Raw genomic sequence first — 17,609 nt, forward strand, 5'->3', positions numbered from 1 at the left:
AATATTTTCCTGAAGACATTTAGAATTTTGAAGAAAATACTTTCCACTAATATAGTTCTCATTTATTTTTCTATGTGCTTTGCATGCATTTGAATATGATGGCTCATGAATTTAAGTTCTGAATGTTTTCCTTTGATTATATTAACTCCATAATTATTTTTCTATACGCACTTCTAAGAATGCCCATAAACACATGTAGGCACCTCCTACATTACATATTTAATTCACTTAACCCAGTCCCAGTGCTGTTGAGTCGATTCTGACTCACAGCGACCCTACAGGACAGAGTAGAACTGCCCCACAGAGTTTCCAAGGATCGCCTGGCGGATTCGAACTGCTGACCCTTTGTTTAGCAGCCGTAGCGCTTAACCACTTTAATTCACTTATCGTTTCTAAATGTCAGTCCTTTTATATTGTTGTCTTCTTTTTTTCTGCAAGATTTTCTCTATAAATACTTTCAAAATGTTAACCTAAAATCATTTATATAGATTATTATCTTTTTAATTCCCAGGAGCTCTTTCTTGTTACCTGATATTTCCTTTTATATAGCACAATATTCTGTAATGCTGATTTAATAACTTCTCAGTCTTCTCTGAAGATTTGCAATGTTTTTCAGAATTTTTTTTCCTCTCCCTGTATTTTCTCTCAGTCATTTGTAGCTTGCTGTATATAAGTGTATATGTATGTATGTGTATACACATGTATGTGCAGGGACAGATTAACCAGTAAGCAAGGTGTGCAAGGGTTTACAATAAGCAAGGTATGCACTGGCTCGATTGTGTTTAACCTATAATGCACAATTTCACCTGTTTTTCACCACAGGTGAAATTGTGCACTAGAGATTAGTAAGCACGGGTAAGCCCACACATACCTTGATTATTGTAACCCGTCCTTATGTGTATGAATCTCCTTTCATTTTGGAGACTTTCTCAAAGGTGTGGTGAATTTATCTTTAACATAATACTTCAGTCCTGAACACTGCAACCCTTTTTGGACATAGGTGATACGTTTGTGGTCTTCATTCTGGAGAATTCTCCCACATACCTCCATCTAGAAAATTCTCAAGATGTTATTCTTCCTTACATTTAAGTGAGAGACCGTTTCTTCATCCAAATTCCTTCTTCCAAAGGACCTGAATTATTTTATCTGTCATTGTCTCATCTTCAGTTCTCATTCTTAATCACTGTATATACTTTTTCTTTTTAAATTTATAACATTTTTATTATTTAATCATCATGTAATTGAGTTTTAAATACAAGAAAACAATTTAGAAAAGAGGAATGAATAAGAGAAGGTGCAATGTGCTATGTCAGCTAAGCATCAGGTAAGCAGAATGACAGAATGCACTTCCTCTTTGGGGAGAGCTTGGGCTGAGTCATGGCAGCTACAATGGTCATGGCATACAGATGCTCCAGTAATGGGTCTGCTTTAACTAGAAATTTGGAAATTGAGTGAGGAGGTAGACAGGAATGCACAACAGGGAAAATTGAAAAAAAAATTAATATAACTTTGTGTAAGTGGTACTTCGCAATGATAATTCATCACAGACACCTGAACGGAAGATCCAAATAATGATAACACACTTCAAGGAAGTTTGATTTGTCGTTATTGTGGACAGAGCACTCAAGAAAGAAATACCTCAGCATGAGCTGATACATTGCTGCTGAAAATCTTAGGACCTAAATGTAGGAAAAAAAAACATATCCCTTGAGGGTAATAAAAATGTATTTATAATATGAGTCTATAATAGACTTTCAGTGCTTACAACTTGAGTATAAAATCTGACCTTGTTGATCCCTAATTTTATATGGGACAATAAAAATCATTACAGATATATTTTTTTTCTTTGACTTCATAAATTTCTTATGACATGTTTTGGCCATAAATGTTTGCTTCCTCAAATTTTATCAAGGTGCCAGAAACTCTAGGGTTCTTTTTCAAAGTAGCTAAGTTTAGTCCTTTTTTTAAGAGAAGTAAATTTCATAATCAGTCATAGTCTGATTAAACTAAGGAATTAAAAAAAAAAAAAAGCTTAACTTACCTAACTTATTTACTCTTCTGTCTGTTTTTAGCAAAAACACATGAATGGCTGATGGAAAATTATAACCAAACATCAACTGATTTCACCTTATTAGGGTTGTTTCCGCCATCGAGGATTGGCCTGTTCCTCTTCATTCTCATCATTCTCATTTTCTTAATGGCTTTGATTGGCAACTTGTCCATGACTCTCCTCATTCTCCTGGACACCCGTCTCCACACACCCATGTATTTCCTACTTAGTCAGCTCTCCTTCATGGACCTGAATTACATCTCTACCATAGTCCCCAAGATGGCTTCCAACTACCTGTTTGGAATCAAGTTTATCTCCTTCATTGGATGTGGAGTCCAGAGTTTCTTCTTTTTGACTTTGGCAGGTGCAGAACTACTTCTCTTGGCATCCATGGCCTATGACCGTTATGTGGCCATTTGTTTTCCTCTTCATTATGCTATCCATATGAGCAAAAGGGTGTGTGTGCTAATGATTACAGGATCTTGGGTAGTGGGTTCTATTAACTCCTGTGCCCATACTGCATATTTGCTCCGTATCCCCTATTGCCGATCTAGGGCCATCAATCATTTCTTCTGTGATGTCCCTGCAATGGTGACTCTGGCTTGCATGGACACTTGGGTCTATGAGTACACAGTGTTTGTGAGCACCATCTCTTTCCTATTTTTTCCTTTCATTGGCATTACTTATTCCTATGGCCGGGTTCTCTTTGCTGTCTATCACATGCCCTCATCAGAAGGGAAGAAGAAGGCCTATTCAACATGCAGTATGCACCTCACCGTGGTGACTTTGTACTGTGCACCTTTTGCTTACACCTATCTCCACCCAAGGTCACTCCGATCTCCCACAGAAGACAAGGTTCTGGCTGTTTTCTACACCATCATCACCCCTATGCTCAACCCAGTCATCTATAGCCTGAGGAACAAGGAGGTGATGGGAGCCCTGAGGAGAAATATCCAGAGAATCTTCTTTGTGAAAGTGTAGACAAGAATTTCTGCATCAGTGCCCAAGCTACAGGTGCAAATCTGTTCAGGGGTTCACAGTTACTATGAAATTATTATTCGAGACCTAAAGACAAGGAATACACTTAGTGGATTAAAAAACTGACATTTGACCAAAAAAACAAATGTGTATATATATATATATATATATATATATATATATATCCCCAAGCCACAATTTTTACATTCTTTGTGGTGATGATTTTCCTATCAGAGTGAAAGAAATGTTTTCCAATAATTTCTAAAGAGTAAGATTTTTTTTTTAATATAGAAAACTGGAATGGAAACAGCCTGCTTTGAAGTTACTATTCAGCATGCAGTTCTAATATATATAATTTATTTTCCAGTATAAATAAATTAGGACTAGAAAACAATGAATATTTTAGAATGAGGATATAATGGAAAGCAAATGAATCTTAGGTTTATTTCTATTAATTTTTACTTCTAGTGGTTATTCCTATATTTCTAATATTCAGAACTGGCAGGTATAGGGAATAGGCAGAGAGATTTTCGTGTATTTAGAAGACCTTATACACTAGGGACACTATGAATCGGAATCGACTCAATGGCAATGGGTTTGGGTTGTGGTTTATACTGCTATGGAAGATAGATGTCAAGGTTGTCTTTAGTAAGGTTTATCTGGGTAAATCCTAAGGAAGTGATTTATTAACAGGACTACTCAAGGTCAATAATTAGGGCTGTGAAGTTGCCAACTGGGCTTTAGAAGGATAAGAGCCTACTATATGAGAAGATTAATATGATTTATAAACAATCAGAGCCACTCCTACAATAAGCTCTCAGCACATACTCAATGCCTTGTCTTTGCCAAAAATTTAAAAAGTTGAAGTATTTTCAAAACCTTTAAAAAAATGTATATACAACCAATATTACTCTTCAGTTGAAACATCTTATTAATTCAGATACTAGAGACCATGGATAGTCTATATAGAAATGAAAAATTGCAACCTGGACCTTGTTGGAGAATGAAGAACACCAAAGACACAAGGTACGTATGAGCCCAAGAGACAGAAAGGGCCACATAAATCAGAGTCTACAGCAGCCTAAGACGAGAAGTACTAGACGGTGCCTGGCTACAGCCGAAGACTGCCCTGACAGGAAACACAACAGAGAATCCCTGATGGAGCAGGAGAGCAGTGGGATGCAGACCTCAAATTCTCGTTAAAAGACCAGACTTAATGGTCTGACTGAGACTAGAAGGACCCAGGAGGTCATGGCCCCCAGACTTCCTGTTAGTCCAAGACAGGAACCATTCCCAAAGCCAACTCTTCAGACAGGGTTTGGACTGGACTATAAGAAAGAAAATGGCTACTGGTGAAGAGTGAGCTGCTTGGATCTAGTAGACGCATGAGACTATGTGGACAGCTCTTGTCTGGAGGGAAGATGAGAAGGTAGAGGGGGACAGAAGCTGGCTGAATGGACATGGAAATAGAAGGTGGAGAGAAGGAGTGTGCTGTCTCACTTAGGGAAGAGCCACTAGGAGAATATAGCAAGCTGTATATAAATTTTTGCATGAGAGACTGACTTGATTTGTAAACTTTCACTTAAAGCACAATAAAAATAATAATAAAAAAGAGTGTGGTATTAGAATAAAGATAAATAAGAAAAATAAACAAATAAATGCATTATTTCATATTTTAAGAATATTATTCCCAACAAAGTGAGTAATAATACCTTTTATAGCCTGTTTCAATAATAAAACATTGTTTTATAATTAAATAGGCCTTTCCAACAGAATGAATACAATTTGAAAATACATAATACTTAAAGAAAAAATAGCTTCCAAACTGTGTGATATTTGAAGGATTTTTGCTTATACATTTTACTGAATTTATCACATTCTATTTGAATTTATTAAATTTGTTGGCCAATATAATCAAAACTGGTGAACAAACTGTTATGTGTAGACACATCATTATTATGCAATTACTGAAAAGCAATCTATAAAATAGATGACTCCATAAAACATTAGTGAAATAGTAATATTTAAAGGATCTAGCCAAATATATGTGATTTTTTCACTACTGAATTGACCCTTAATACACCTGTAAAGAATTCAGAAAAATTATAAAAACTCCTTCCCTGGGTCCATTCTGTGTCATTAGTGACTTGTTCTATGGTGCCCAAGTCTCACTGGACATTCCCAAGTGAATACAAAAAACAAAAACAAGAATCAACAACCAGGTCAAGAAGTCCTGCATGAGGGTTTTTGGTGAGTCTCCACTGGGTTATCTAAAATATTAAATGCAGGGATGAGAGATGAATAAGTACTTTTGTTTTTAAATAATTTTTATTGTGCTTTAAGTGAAAGTTTACAAATAGAGTCAGCCTCTCACATATAAACTTATATGCACCTTACTACATACTCCCATTTACTCTCCCCCTAATGAGTCAGCCCGCTCTGTCCTTCCAGTCTCTCCTTGCGTGACCCTTTGGCCAGTTTCTAACCCTCTCTACCCTCCCATCTCCCCTCCAGACAGGAGATGCCAACACAGTCTCAAGTGTCCACCTGATAACAAGTAGCTCACTCCTCATCAGCATCTCTCTCCAACCCATTGTCCAGTCCAATCCATGTCTGATAAGTTGTCTTCTGGAGTGGTTCCTGTCCTGGGCCAACAGAAGCTTTAGGGACCATGACCGCAGGGGTTCCTCTAGTCTCAGTCAGACCATTAAGTCTGGTCTTTTTATAAGACTTTGGGGTCTGCATCCCACTGATCTCCTGCTCATTCAGGGGTTCTCTGTTGTGCTCCCTGTCAGGGCAGTCATCAGTTGTGGCTGGGCACCATCTAGTTCTTCTGGTCTCTGGATGATGTAAGTCTCTAGTTCATGTGGCCCTTTCTGCCTCTTGGGCTCATAATTACCTTGTGACCTTGGTGTTCTTCATTCTCCTTTGATCCGGGTGGGTTGAGACCAATTGATGCATCTTAGATGGCCGCTTGTTAGCATTTAAGACCCCAGATGCCACACTTCAAAGTGGGAGGCAGAATGTTTTCTCATTAGAATTTATTTTGCCAATTGACTTAGATGTCTCCTGAAGCCATAGTCCCCAAACCCCTGTCCTTGCTCTGCTGACCTTCGAAGCATTCAGTTTATTCAGTAAACTTCTTTGCTTTTGGTCCAGTCCAGTTGAGCTGACCTTCCCTGTATTGAGTGTTGTCCTTCCCTTCACCTATAATAGTTCTTATCTACTATCTAAACAGTAAATAACCCTCTCCCACCCTCCCTCCCTCCCCTCTCTGGTAACCACAAAAGAATGTGTCCTTCTCTGTTTAAACTATTTCTCAAGATCTTATACTAGTGGTCTTATACAATATTTGTCCTTTTGCATCTGATTAATTTCACTCAGCATAATGCCTTCCAGATTCCTCCATGTTATGAAATGTTTCACAGATTCATCACTGTTCTTTATCGATGTGTAATATTCCCATAATTTATTTATCCGTTCATCCATTGATGGACACCTTGGTTGCTTCCAGCTTTTTGCCATTGTAAACAATGCTGCAATAAACATGGGTGTGCATATATCTGTTTGTGTAAAGGTTCTTATTTCTCTAGGATATTTTCCAAACAGTGGGATTTCTGGGTTGTATGGTAGTTCTATTTCTAACTTTTTAAGAAAACACCAGATAGATTTCCAAAGTGACTGTACCATTTTACATTCCCACCAGGAGTGTCTAAGAGTTCCAATCTCTCCGCAGCCTCTCCAACATTTATTATTTTGTGTTTTTTGGATTAATGCCAGCCTTGTTGGAGTGAAATGGAATCTCTTTGTAGTTTAATTTTCATTTCTCTAATGGCTAATGATTGAGAGCATTTTCTCATGTATCTGTTATCCGCCTGATATCTTCTTTAGTGAAGTGCATGTTTATGTCCTTTGCCCTATTTTTAATTGGGTTGTTTGTCTTTTTGTGGTTGAGTTTTAACAGAATCATATAGATTTTAGAGATCTGGCTGGTCGGAAATGTCATAGCTGAAAATTCTTTCCCAATCCGTAGGTGGTCTTTTTACTCTTTTGGTGAAGTCTTTAGATGAGCATAGGTGTTTGATTTTTAGGAGCTCCCAGTTATCTGGTTTCTCTTCGTCGTTTTTGGCAATATTTTCTATTCTGTTTATGCCTTGTATTAGGGCTCCTAAGGTTGTCCCTATTTTTTCTTCCATGATTTTTATCATTTTAGTCTTTATGTTTAGGTCTTTGATCCACTTGGAGTTAGTTTTTGTGCATGGTGTGAGGTATGGGTCCTGTTTCATTTTTTTGCAAATGGATATCCAGTTATGCCAGCACCATTTGTTAAAAAGACTATCTTTTCCCCAATTAACTGACACTGGGCCTTTGTCAAATATCAGCTGCTCATATGTGGATGGATTTATATCTGGGTTCTCAATTCTGTTGCATTGGTCTATGTGCCTGTTGTTGTACCAGTACCAGGCTGTTTTGACTACTTTGGCTGTATAATAGGTTCTGAAATCAGGTAGAGTGAGGCCTCCCACTTTCTTCTTCTTTTTCAGTAATGCTTTACTTATCCTGGGCTTCTTTCCCTCCCATATGAAGTTGGTGATTTGTTTCTCCATCACATTAAAAAATGTCATTGGAATTTGAATCAGAAGTGCATTGTATATATACATGGCTTTTGGTAGAATAGACATTTTTACTATGTTAAGTCTTCCTTTCCGTGAGCAAGGTATGTTTTTCCTCTTACGTAGGTCCGTTTTAGTTTCTTGCACTAGTAAATAAGTCTTCCTTTCCGTGAGCAAGGTATGTTTTTCCACTTATGTAGGTCCCTTTTGGTTTCTTCTACTAGTACTTTGTAGTTTTCTTTATATAGGTCTTTTACATCTTTGGTAAGATTTATTCCTAAGTATTTTATCTTCTTAGGGGCTACTGTGAATGGTATTAATTTGATGATTTCCTCTTCGATGTTCTTTTTGTTGATGTAAAGGAATCCAAGTGATTTTTGTATGTTTATCTTGTAACCTGAAACACTGCCAGACTCTTCTATTAGTTTCAGTAGTTTTCTGGAGGATTCCCTAGGGTTTTCTATGTATAAGATCATGTCATCTGCAAATAGAGATAATTTTACTTCTTCCTTGCCAATCCGGATGCCCTGTATTTCTTTGTCTAGCCTAATTGCTCTGGCTAGGACCTCTAGCAGAATGTTGAATAAGAATGATGATAAAGGGCATCCTTGAATGGTTCCCATTCTCAAGGAAAATGCTTTCAGGCTCTTTCCATTCAGAATGATGTTGGCTGTTGGCTTTGTATAGATACCCTTCATTATGTTGAGGAATTTTCCTTTAATTCCTATTTTGCTGAGAGTTTTTATCATGAATGGGTGTTGGATTTTGTCAAATGCCTCTTCTGCATCATTTGATAAGATCATGTGGTTTTTGTCTTTTGTTTTATTTATATGGTGGATTACATTAATGGGTTTTCTAATATTAAACCAGCCTTGCATACCTGGTATAAATCCCACTTGGTCATGGTGGATTATTTTTTTGATATGTTGTTGAATTCTATTGGCTAGAATTTTGTTGAGAATTTTTGCATCTATGTTCATGAGGGATATAGGTCTGTAATTTTCTTTTTTTGTGAAGTCTTTACCTGGTTTTGATATCAGGGATATGGTGGCTTCATAGAATGAGTTAGGTAGTATTCCATCATTTTCTGTGCTTTGAAATAGCTTTAGTAGTAGTGGTGTTAATTCTCTCTGAAAGTTTGGTAGAACTCTGCAGTGAAGCTGTCCGGGCCAGGGCTTTTTTCTGTTGGGAGTTTTTTGATTACCTTTTCAATCTCTTTTTTTGTTATGGGTCTATTTAGTTGTTCCACTTCTGATTGATTGTGTTAGTTTATGTAGGTAGTGTTCTTTTAGGAATTCATCCATTTCTTCTAGGTTTGCGAATTTGTGAGAGTACAATTTTTCATAATAATCTGAAATGATTCTTTTAATTTCAGTTGGGTCTGTTGTGATATGGCCCATCTCATTTCTTTTTCGGGTTATTTGTTTCCTTTCCTGTATTTCTTTAGTCAGTCTAGCCAATGGTTTATCAATTTTGTTAATTTTTTCAAAGAACCAGCTTTTGGCTTTGTTAATTCTTTCAGTTGTTTTTCTGTTCTCTAATTCATTTAGTTCAGCTCTAATTTTTTTATTTGTTTTCTTCTCGTGCCTGATGGATTCTTTTGTTGCTCATTTTCTATTTGTTCAAGTTGTAGGGACAACTCTCTGATTTTGTCTCTTTCTTCTTTATGTATGTGTGCATGAATCGATATAAATTGACCTCTGAGTACTGCTTTTGCTGTGTCCCAGAGGTTTTGATAGGAAGTGGTTTCATTCTCGTTACAGTCTATGAATTTCTTTATTCCCGCCTTAATGTCTTCTATAACCCAGTCTTTTTTAAGCAGCGTATTGTTCAGTTTGCAAATATTTGATTTCTTTTCCCTGATTTTTTCTGTTATTGATTTCTACTTTTATGGTCGTATGGTCTGAGAAGATGCTTTGTAATATTTTGATGTTTTGGATTCTGCAAAGGTTGGTTTTGACCTAATATGTGATCTATTCTAGAGAATGTTCCACGTGCACTAGAAAAAAAAGTATACTTTGGAGCTGTTGGGTGCAGTGTTCTGTATAAATCTATGAGGTCAAGTTGGCTGATTATAGCAATTAGATCTTCCGTGTCTCTATTGAGCTTCTTACTGGAAGTCCTATCCTTCCCCGAAAGTGGTGGGTCGAAGTCTCCTACTATAATTGTGGAGGTGTCTATCTCACTTTTCAATTCTGTTAAAGCTTCTTTTATGTATCTTGCAGCCCTGTCATTGGGTACATAAATATTTAATATGATTATGTCTTCCTGGTCAATTGTCCCTCTAGTCATTATGTTGTGACCTTCTTTATCCTTCCTGGTGGATTTAACTTTAGTCTATTTTGTCAGAAATTAATATTGCCACTCCTGCCCTTTTTGATTGTTGTTTCCTTGATATATTCTTTTCCATTCTTTGAGTTTTAGTTTGTGTCTCTAAGTCTAAGGTGTGTCTCTTGTAGACAGCATACAGATGGACCATGTTTGTTTATCCGGCCTGAGACTCTCTGTCTCTTTATTAGTGCATTTAGTCTATTCACATTCTGCATAATTATAGATAAGTATGAATTTAGTGCTGTCATTTTGATGCCTTTGTTTGTGTTGTTGACAATTTCATTTTTCCACTTACCTTTTTGTACTGAGACGTTTTTCTTTGTAATTTGTGTGTTCTTCATTTTCTTAGTAGTCAAATTTATGTTTGCTGAGTCATTATGTTTTTCCTGGTTTTTCTTTTGAGTTATGGAATTGTTAGACCTCTTTGTGGTTACCTTAATATTTACCCCTTTTTTTCTAAGTAAAAACCTAGCTTGTATCATCCTATATCACCTTGTTTTCCTCTCCATATGGAAGATCTATGCCTCTTGCATTTGTCCCTCTTTTTGATTATTGTAATCTTTTACATAATGATGTCAATGGTTCCCTGTTTTGAGCATTTTTTTCCTTTCTAAAATTAATCTTAATTTGTTTTTGTGATTTCCCTATTTGAGTTGATATCAGGATGTTCTCTTCTGTGGCCTTGTTTTGTGTTAGTATCTGATATTATTGATTTTCTGATCAATTTTTTTTTTTCCTTCAGTAACTCTTGTAGCTTTGGTTTGTTTTTTGCAAATTCTCTAAGCTTGTGTTTATCTGTAAATGTTTTAATTTCACCTTCATATTTGAGAGAGTTTTGCTAGATATATGATCCCTGGCTGGCAGTTTTTCTCCTTCAGTGCTCTATATTAGTCATCCCATTGCCTTCTTGACTGCATGGTTTCTGCTGAGTAATCTGAACTTATTCTTATTGATTCTCCTTTGTAGGTGACTTTTATCCCTGGCTGCTTTTAAAATTTTCTCTTTATCTTTGGTTTTGGCAAGTTTGATGATAATATGCCTTGGTGATTTTCTTTTTGGATCAATCTTATATGGGGTTCAATGAGCATCTTGGATAGATATCCTTTCACCTTTCATGATGCCACGGAAGTTTTCTGCCAACAGATCTTCAACTATTCTCTTTGTATTTTCTGTTATCCATCCCTGTTCTGGAACTCCAATCACACACAAATTATTCCTCTTGATAGAGTCCCACATGATTCTTAGGGTTTCTTCATTGTTTTTGATTCTTTTATCTGATTTTTCTTCAACTATATTGGTGTCAATTGCCTTATCCTCCAACTCCTCCACTCTGCATTCCAATTCCTCAAGTCTGGTCACCTGACTTCGTATTGAGTTGTGTAATTCTGTAATTTTACTGTTAATCTCTTGGATTTCTGAATGCTGTCTCTCTATGGATTCTTGCAGCTTAATAATTTTTCCACTACGTTCTTGAATAATCTTTTTGATTTCTTCAACTGCTTTATCAGTGTGTTCCTTGGCTTTTTCTGTAGATTGCCTTATTTCATTTCTGAGGTCATCCCTGATGTCTTGAAGCATTCTGTATTTTAGTTTTTTTATATTCTGCATCTGGCAATTACAGGATTATATCTTCATGTGGGAAGGATTCTGATTCTTTAACAGCACTTTGGTGGGTGGCCTCTGCAGCTGTACCTTAGGCACCCAATGCTTGTACCTCTAAAGGTTGGTAGGTGTCAGTATCCTCAGACCCCTTTGGCAGGTGGCTAGGTGGTTTGGGTGGAGCTTCAGCCCTCAGTTCCCTGTTGTGGATCAGTGAGGGCTCTGTTTAATAGGTAGAGATATCAAACCTGGGAAACTTTCCAGTAATCTGCTAAAACAATTACAGTCAGATCTCTATCAGAATTGCCTTTGCATAATAATAGCCACCTTGTTTCATGTTGGGATGAAAGCCAAAGACTGTGGATCTCATATGCTTGGCTAGAACTGGTTCTGTATTTTTATTTTAGTTTAGAGAAGTCAGGAAAGGCTTTTTCATCCCTGGGTTGTCAGTAGCTGCTTCTCTCAGGCAGGAGAATGGGTTAGGAAAAAAAAAAAAAAACTGGCAGAGCACTTCACTTCATGGTCCAGGAAATTCCAGTGTTAATGAAGCCACCTGGGGCAGGGAGGGGAGGGATCAGATAGATAGGAGAGAGTAGCACCCAGCAATATAGTTACTTATCTTGCTTGGTGATGACTGTTTTATCTGAGATTCCCAGAGGGGCATGTAGCCTGTGTGTGCTGGCTGGGTTGAGATTGCCCCCAGGGTCAGGCCTGCGTCCCATGCTTGTGCCATTTTAGAAGCCGTGGTGAGCCCCTGTGCTCCTATTCTAAAACCCAGCACCAAGGTTCCCTGGCTGGGATGCTGCACTCCAGGCTCCAAAACCAGTCGCTTCTTCTGGTGATTTCTCCTCCTGTCAGCCACGTTGTTGTGCTGCCCGCCTGAGCTGGCTGAGTTTCCTGCAAGGTTACTTCAGGGGGCTAGGACTGAGTCCCGTGCTTGCACCATCTCAGGAAGCCATGCTCAGCTCCTCTGCCTTTAGCCCAAAGCCCGACACCAAGGTTTTCTGACTGGGACGCTGGCTCCAGTCTCTGAAAACAGTTGCTGCTTCCCCATGTTTTTTCGTTCTCTCATTAGCTGTGCCATTGTGCAGCCTGCTTGTGCTGGCTGAGTGTCTACTAAGGTTACCCCAGAGGGTTAGGGATTAGGGCTATGTCCTGTGCTTGCCCTGTCTCAGTAAGCCACAATCAGCCCTGCCACTTGGCACCAGGGAACCACGAGGGCTCAAGGCTGTGACGGGGATGCCAGTTCTAGAAGTGGTCGCTGCTTCAGGGTGTGGCTTTCACTCCCCTGTCACTCAGGTCAACTCTTTAGTTCTGTGTTTGATGGTCAGGGTTCATAGATTGTCATGTATGTGATCGATTCACTTGTTTTTCTGAGTCTTTGTTACAAGAGGGATCCACGGTAGTTCTACCTAGTCAGCCATCTTGGTCCCGCCTCAGTACTTTTGTTTTAAATGTATTCAAAGAATCTTACTCAGAAAAAAGACTTTGGTTATATAATGATTTGTAAGTTACTTTCAGCTGACCAAGCTGAAGTCTGTGAAAGTGAGAAGATAAAAAAAAAGATGATGCTAATTTTAATTTTATTTATATTCATCACATAGAAAAGGGACTCTTCTGCAAGTGATTAAAAGAGTATTGGTTAGAATTATGTACTGTTATTTATAAAGTTTTGGAGCCTTGGTGGTACAGTGTTTAAGAGCTTGGCTGCTAACCAGGATGTTAGCAATTAGAATCCACCACCTACTCCTTGAAAATCCTCTGGGGCAGCTCTACTCTGTCCTGTAAGCATGCTGTGAGTCAGAATTAACTCCATGGAAATGAGTTTGGTTTTGGGGGGTTTGATTTACAAAATATTAGAATAAGCAATTGAAAAAGTCATTCTCTCATTAACCATGGAACCTCAAAAAGAAAATTTTATTTGAATTGGTTCATTCAGATACAGGCTCAGAGAACTAAATTGACTAACTCATGTTTACCTTTCTACTAAATGGTAGAGTTACTATTAGATTTAGATGTGACCCACAATTTCTGTAATATACTGCAATGAAGCTGTATAAACCCACCCCAGTTCCAAACAAAACTTAAAGGCGATACTGTAGTAATCAGTTTCTATCTATCAAAATATTTGTTTACCTACTTCTTGGATCATCTATGATTACTTCTGATGATTGGCCATTGTGGGAGTTCATGATGATATATGATTTAGAGCACATACACAAATAATCACTGTGTATTGTCTTTATACGGTTTATACTCTGTATACTCTTTAATCTCTAACAGTTATATGGTTCTCAAGCTCTTTAATTTGTGGTACAGTGGAGGCTTGTGTGTTGCTGTGTTGCTGGCAGCTATGCCACTGGTATTCAAATACTAGCAGGGTCACCCATGGCAAAAAGGTTTCAGCTGAGCTTCCAGACCAAGACAGACTAGGAAGAAGGACCTGGCAGTCTACTTCTGAAAAGAATTAGCCAGTGAAAAACTTTGAAATAGCAGCAGAATATTGTCTGATATAGTGTCCAAAGATAAACCCCTCAGGTTGGAAGTACGCAAACGATGACTAGGGAAGAGCTGACTCCTCAAAGTAGAATTGATCTTAATAATGTGGATGAAGTCAAGCTTTCAGAACCTTTATTTGCTGATGTGGTATAACTCAAAATAAGAAGAATCAGTTTCAAAGTCCATTAATAATCTGAACGTGGAATTAGGAAGTATGAATCTAGGAAAATTAAAAACCATCAAAAATGAAATTGAACAAATAAATATCTATATCCTAGGCATTACTGAGCTGAAATGGAGTGGAATTGGTCATTCTGAATTGGCCAACTATGTGGTCTACTATGCTGGGAATGACAGCTTGAAGAGGAATGGTATTTCATTCATCATCAGAAGGAACATTTCAAGATTTATCCTGAAGTACAATGCTGTCAGTGATAGGATAATATCCATATGCCTACAAGGAAGACCAGTTAATACAACCTATTCATATTTACCCACCAATCACTGAGGCCAAAGATGAAGAAATTAAAGACTTTTACCAGCTTCTGCAGTCTCAAATTGATCAAACATGCAATAGGGATGCATTAATAATTACTGGAGATTCGAATGTGAAAGTTGGAAACGAAGAAGAAGGATCGGTGATGGAAAATAGGGCCTAGGTGATAGAAAGGATGCTGGAGATCAGATAGAATTTTGCAATACCAAAGATTTCTTTGTTGCAAATACCTTTTTTCAGCAACATAAACAGTGACTACATGTGTGGACCTTGTTGGATGGAATAGACAGGAATCAAACTGACTACATCTATGAAAAGAGATGATGGAAAAGCTCGATATCATCAGTCAAAGCAAGGCCAGGGGCTGACTGTGGCCCAGTCATCTGCTCATATGCAAGTTCAAGTTGAAGCTGAAGAAAATCAGAACAAGTCAATGGGAGCCAAAGTACAGCCTTGAGTATATCCCCCCTGAATTTAGAGACTTTCTGAAGAACAGGTTTGACACGTTAAACACTAATGACCAAAGATCAAGTGAGTAGCGGAACGACATCAAGAACATCACACATGAAGAAAACAAGAGGTCATTAAAAGGAAAGGAAAGAAATAAAATATCAAAATGGATGTCAGAAGAGGCTCTGAAGCTTGCTTCTGAATTTTGAGTAGCTAAAGTAAAAAATAAAGTGAACAGAAGAAATGATGAAGCGCAGCTCAAAAGACAAAGCAAAGTATTATAATGACTTGTGCAAAGATCTGGAAATAGAAAGCCAAAAGGGAAGAACACGCTCAGCATTTCTCGAGCTGAAAGAACTGGAAAAAAAAAAAAAAATCAAACCTCGGGTTGCAATATTGAAGGATTCTGTGGGGAAAATATTAAAAGACACATGAAGCATCAGAAGAAGGTGGAAGAGATTCACTGAGTCACTACCTCAAAAAGAACTGGTTGGCATTCAACCATTTCAGGAGGTAACATATGATCAGGAACTGATGATACTGAAGGAAGAGGTCCAAGCTGCACTGAAGACATTAGTGAAAAACAAGGATCCAGGAATTGAAAGAATACTAAGTGAGATGTTTCAACAAACAAATACAGTGCTGGTAGTGCACACTCATCTGTGCCAAGAAATTTGGAATATAGCTAACCTGGCCAACCAGCTGGAAGAGATTCATGTTTATGCCTATTCCAAAGAAAGATGATTGAACCGAATAAGGAAATAATCAAATAATATCATTAATACCACAGGTAAGTACAACTTTGCTGAAGATCATTCAAAAGTGGCTGCAGTAGTACACCAATAGGAAACTGCCAGAAATTCAAGTCAGATTCAAAAGAGGATGTGGAACAAGAGATATTGTTGCTGATGTCAGATAGGTCCTGGCTGAAAGTAGAAAATACCAGAGAGATGTTTACCTGTGTTTTATGGACTATGCAAAGGCATTTGACTATAAATCATAACAAATTATGGATAACATTGAGAATAATGGTAATTCCAGAACACTTAATTGTGCTCATGAGGAACCTGTAAATGGATCAAGAGAAAGTCATTCAAAAAGGACAAGGGGATACTGCATGGTTTAAAGTCAGGAGAGGGGTGCATCAGGGTTGTATCCTTTCTCCATACTTAGTCTGTATGCAGTGCAAATAATCCCTGAAGCTGGACTATATGAAGAATGAGGCATCAGGATTGGAGGAAGACTTATTAACAACCTGAAATATGCAGATGACACAAGCTAGCTTGCTGAAAGTTAAGAAGACTTGAAGCACTTACTGATGAAGATCAAAGCTTAAAGCCTTAGGTGTGAACTGCACTTCAACATAAAGAAAACAAAAATTCTCACTGCTGGACCAATAAGCAATGTCATGATAAACCAAGAAAAGATTGAAATTGTCAAGGAGTTTGTTTTACCTGGATCCACAATCAACACCCATGGAAATAGCAGTCAAGAAATCAAAAGACACATTGCATTGGGCAAATCTGCTGCAAAATATCTTTTTAAAGTGTTGAAAAGCAAAGATGTCACCTTGAAGAATAAGGTGTGCCAGACCCAAGCCATGATGTTTTCAATTGCCTTATGTGCATGCGAAAGTCGAACAACGATTAAGAAAGACTGAAGAAGAATTGATGTCTTTGAATTGCGGTGTTGGCAAAGAATATCGAATATACATACCATGGACTGCTAAAAGAACGATCGAATCTGTCTTGGAAGAAGTACAGCCAGAATGCTCCTTAGAAGAAAGATGGTGTCGCTTCTGGACAACATGGCACCATAGACAGAAGCACCATGCCGTCCTCCATAGCAAACACCTGAAAAACTAAGTAAAACAGAGACAAACGTCATTTCTGGAACCTGAAGTCTCAAATGAAGAGATAAAGAACTCAGCCAAACACCGAATGGAGTAAGAGGCTGACAGAGGACAGAGAGCGAAGAGAGATACGTCCGGAGGTCCCTTATCGGGTGACATGTCACAGATTCACCATCTTGAACTCCTGTGGGGGATAGATGGACAGGGAGCATAGGAAAGCAGCTTCACAGAGCTCTCAGCAGGAGACAGGGCACCTAGTAGCCACTGATACATGCTTTCCCAGCCCCCATCTTCTCCCTGCCGTTCTACCTCTGAGCTTCCTGGCTGACTGCAGGGGCTTTGCCAGCTGGGAAGTGCAGCATCTATTCCACTTGGATTCACCCTACCACACTGCAGACAGGGAGTATGAGAAAGCAGCTTCACAAAGTTCCCAGGAGGAGACAGAGAACCCAGTAACGAGTGATATATGCTTTCCTAACACCCCTCCTTCTCCTCCCACCCTGCTTCAGCCTCATCTGCTTGCCGCCAGCCACAATCTCTTGGCTGGAGACAACTGCTTCCGCCAGGGCCGCTTGGATTCACACCGCCCACATTGACTGGATCCCAGAGCTGATGTTGCTTCTTTCCATTTCTGTTGGTCTCTTCCCTGCCTCCCACCACCTCCCCCTCCATTCTTTTGAACACCTGGTTCTATGTGTCATCTTTGCTTGTTACTGAAAGGCTATGAAGGCCTGCTCCACT

General features: G+C 38.4%; 1 protein-coding gene across 1 annotated transcript; it reads left to right on the plus strand.

The window, feature by feature from the left end:
- Window positions 1-2,092: 2,092 nt before the first annotated feature.
- On the plus strand, window positions 2,093-3,031 carry LOC126070448 (olfactory receptor 2L8-like). The gene has a single exon (XM_049874648.1). The coding sequence runs from the start codon at window positions 2,093-2,095 to the stop codon at window positions 3,029-3,031; it is 939 nt and encodes a 312-aa protein (XP_049730605.1).
- Window positions 3,032-17,609: the final 14,578 nt, after the last annotated feature.

Source organism: Elephas maximus, chromosome 2, assembly GCF_024166365.1.
Source record: "Elephas maximus indicus isolate mEleMax1 chromosome 2, mEleMax1 primary haplotype, whole genome shotgun sequence".
Taxonomy (NCBI): domain Eukaryota; kingdom Metazoa; phylum Chordata; class Mammalia; order Proboscidea; family Elephantidae; genus Elephas; species Elephas maximus.

Coding starts and splice junctions, on each gene's coding strand:
- LOC126070448 (XM_049874648.1), top strand. CDS start 2,093: ATGGAAAATTATAACCAAACATCAACTGATTTCACCTTATTAGGGTTG.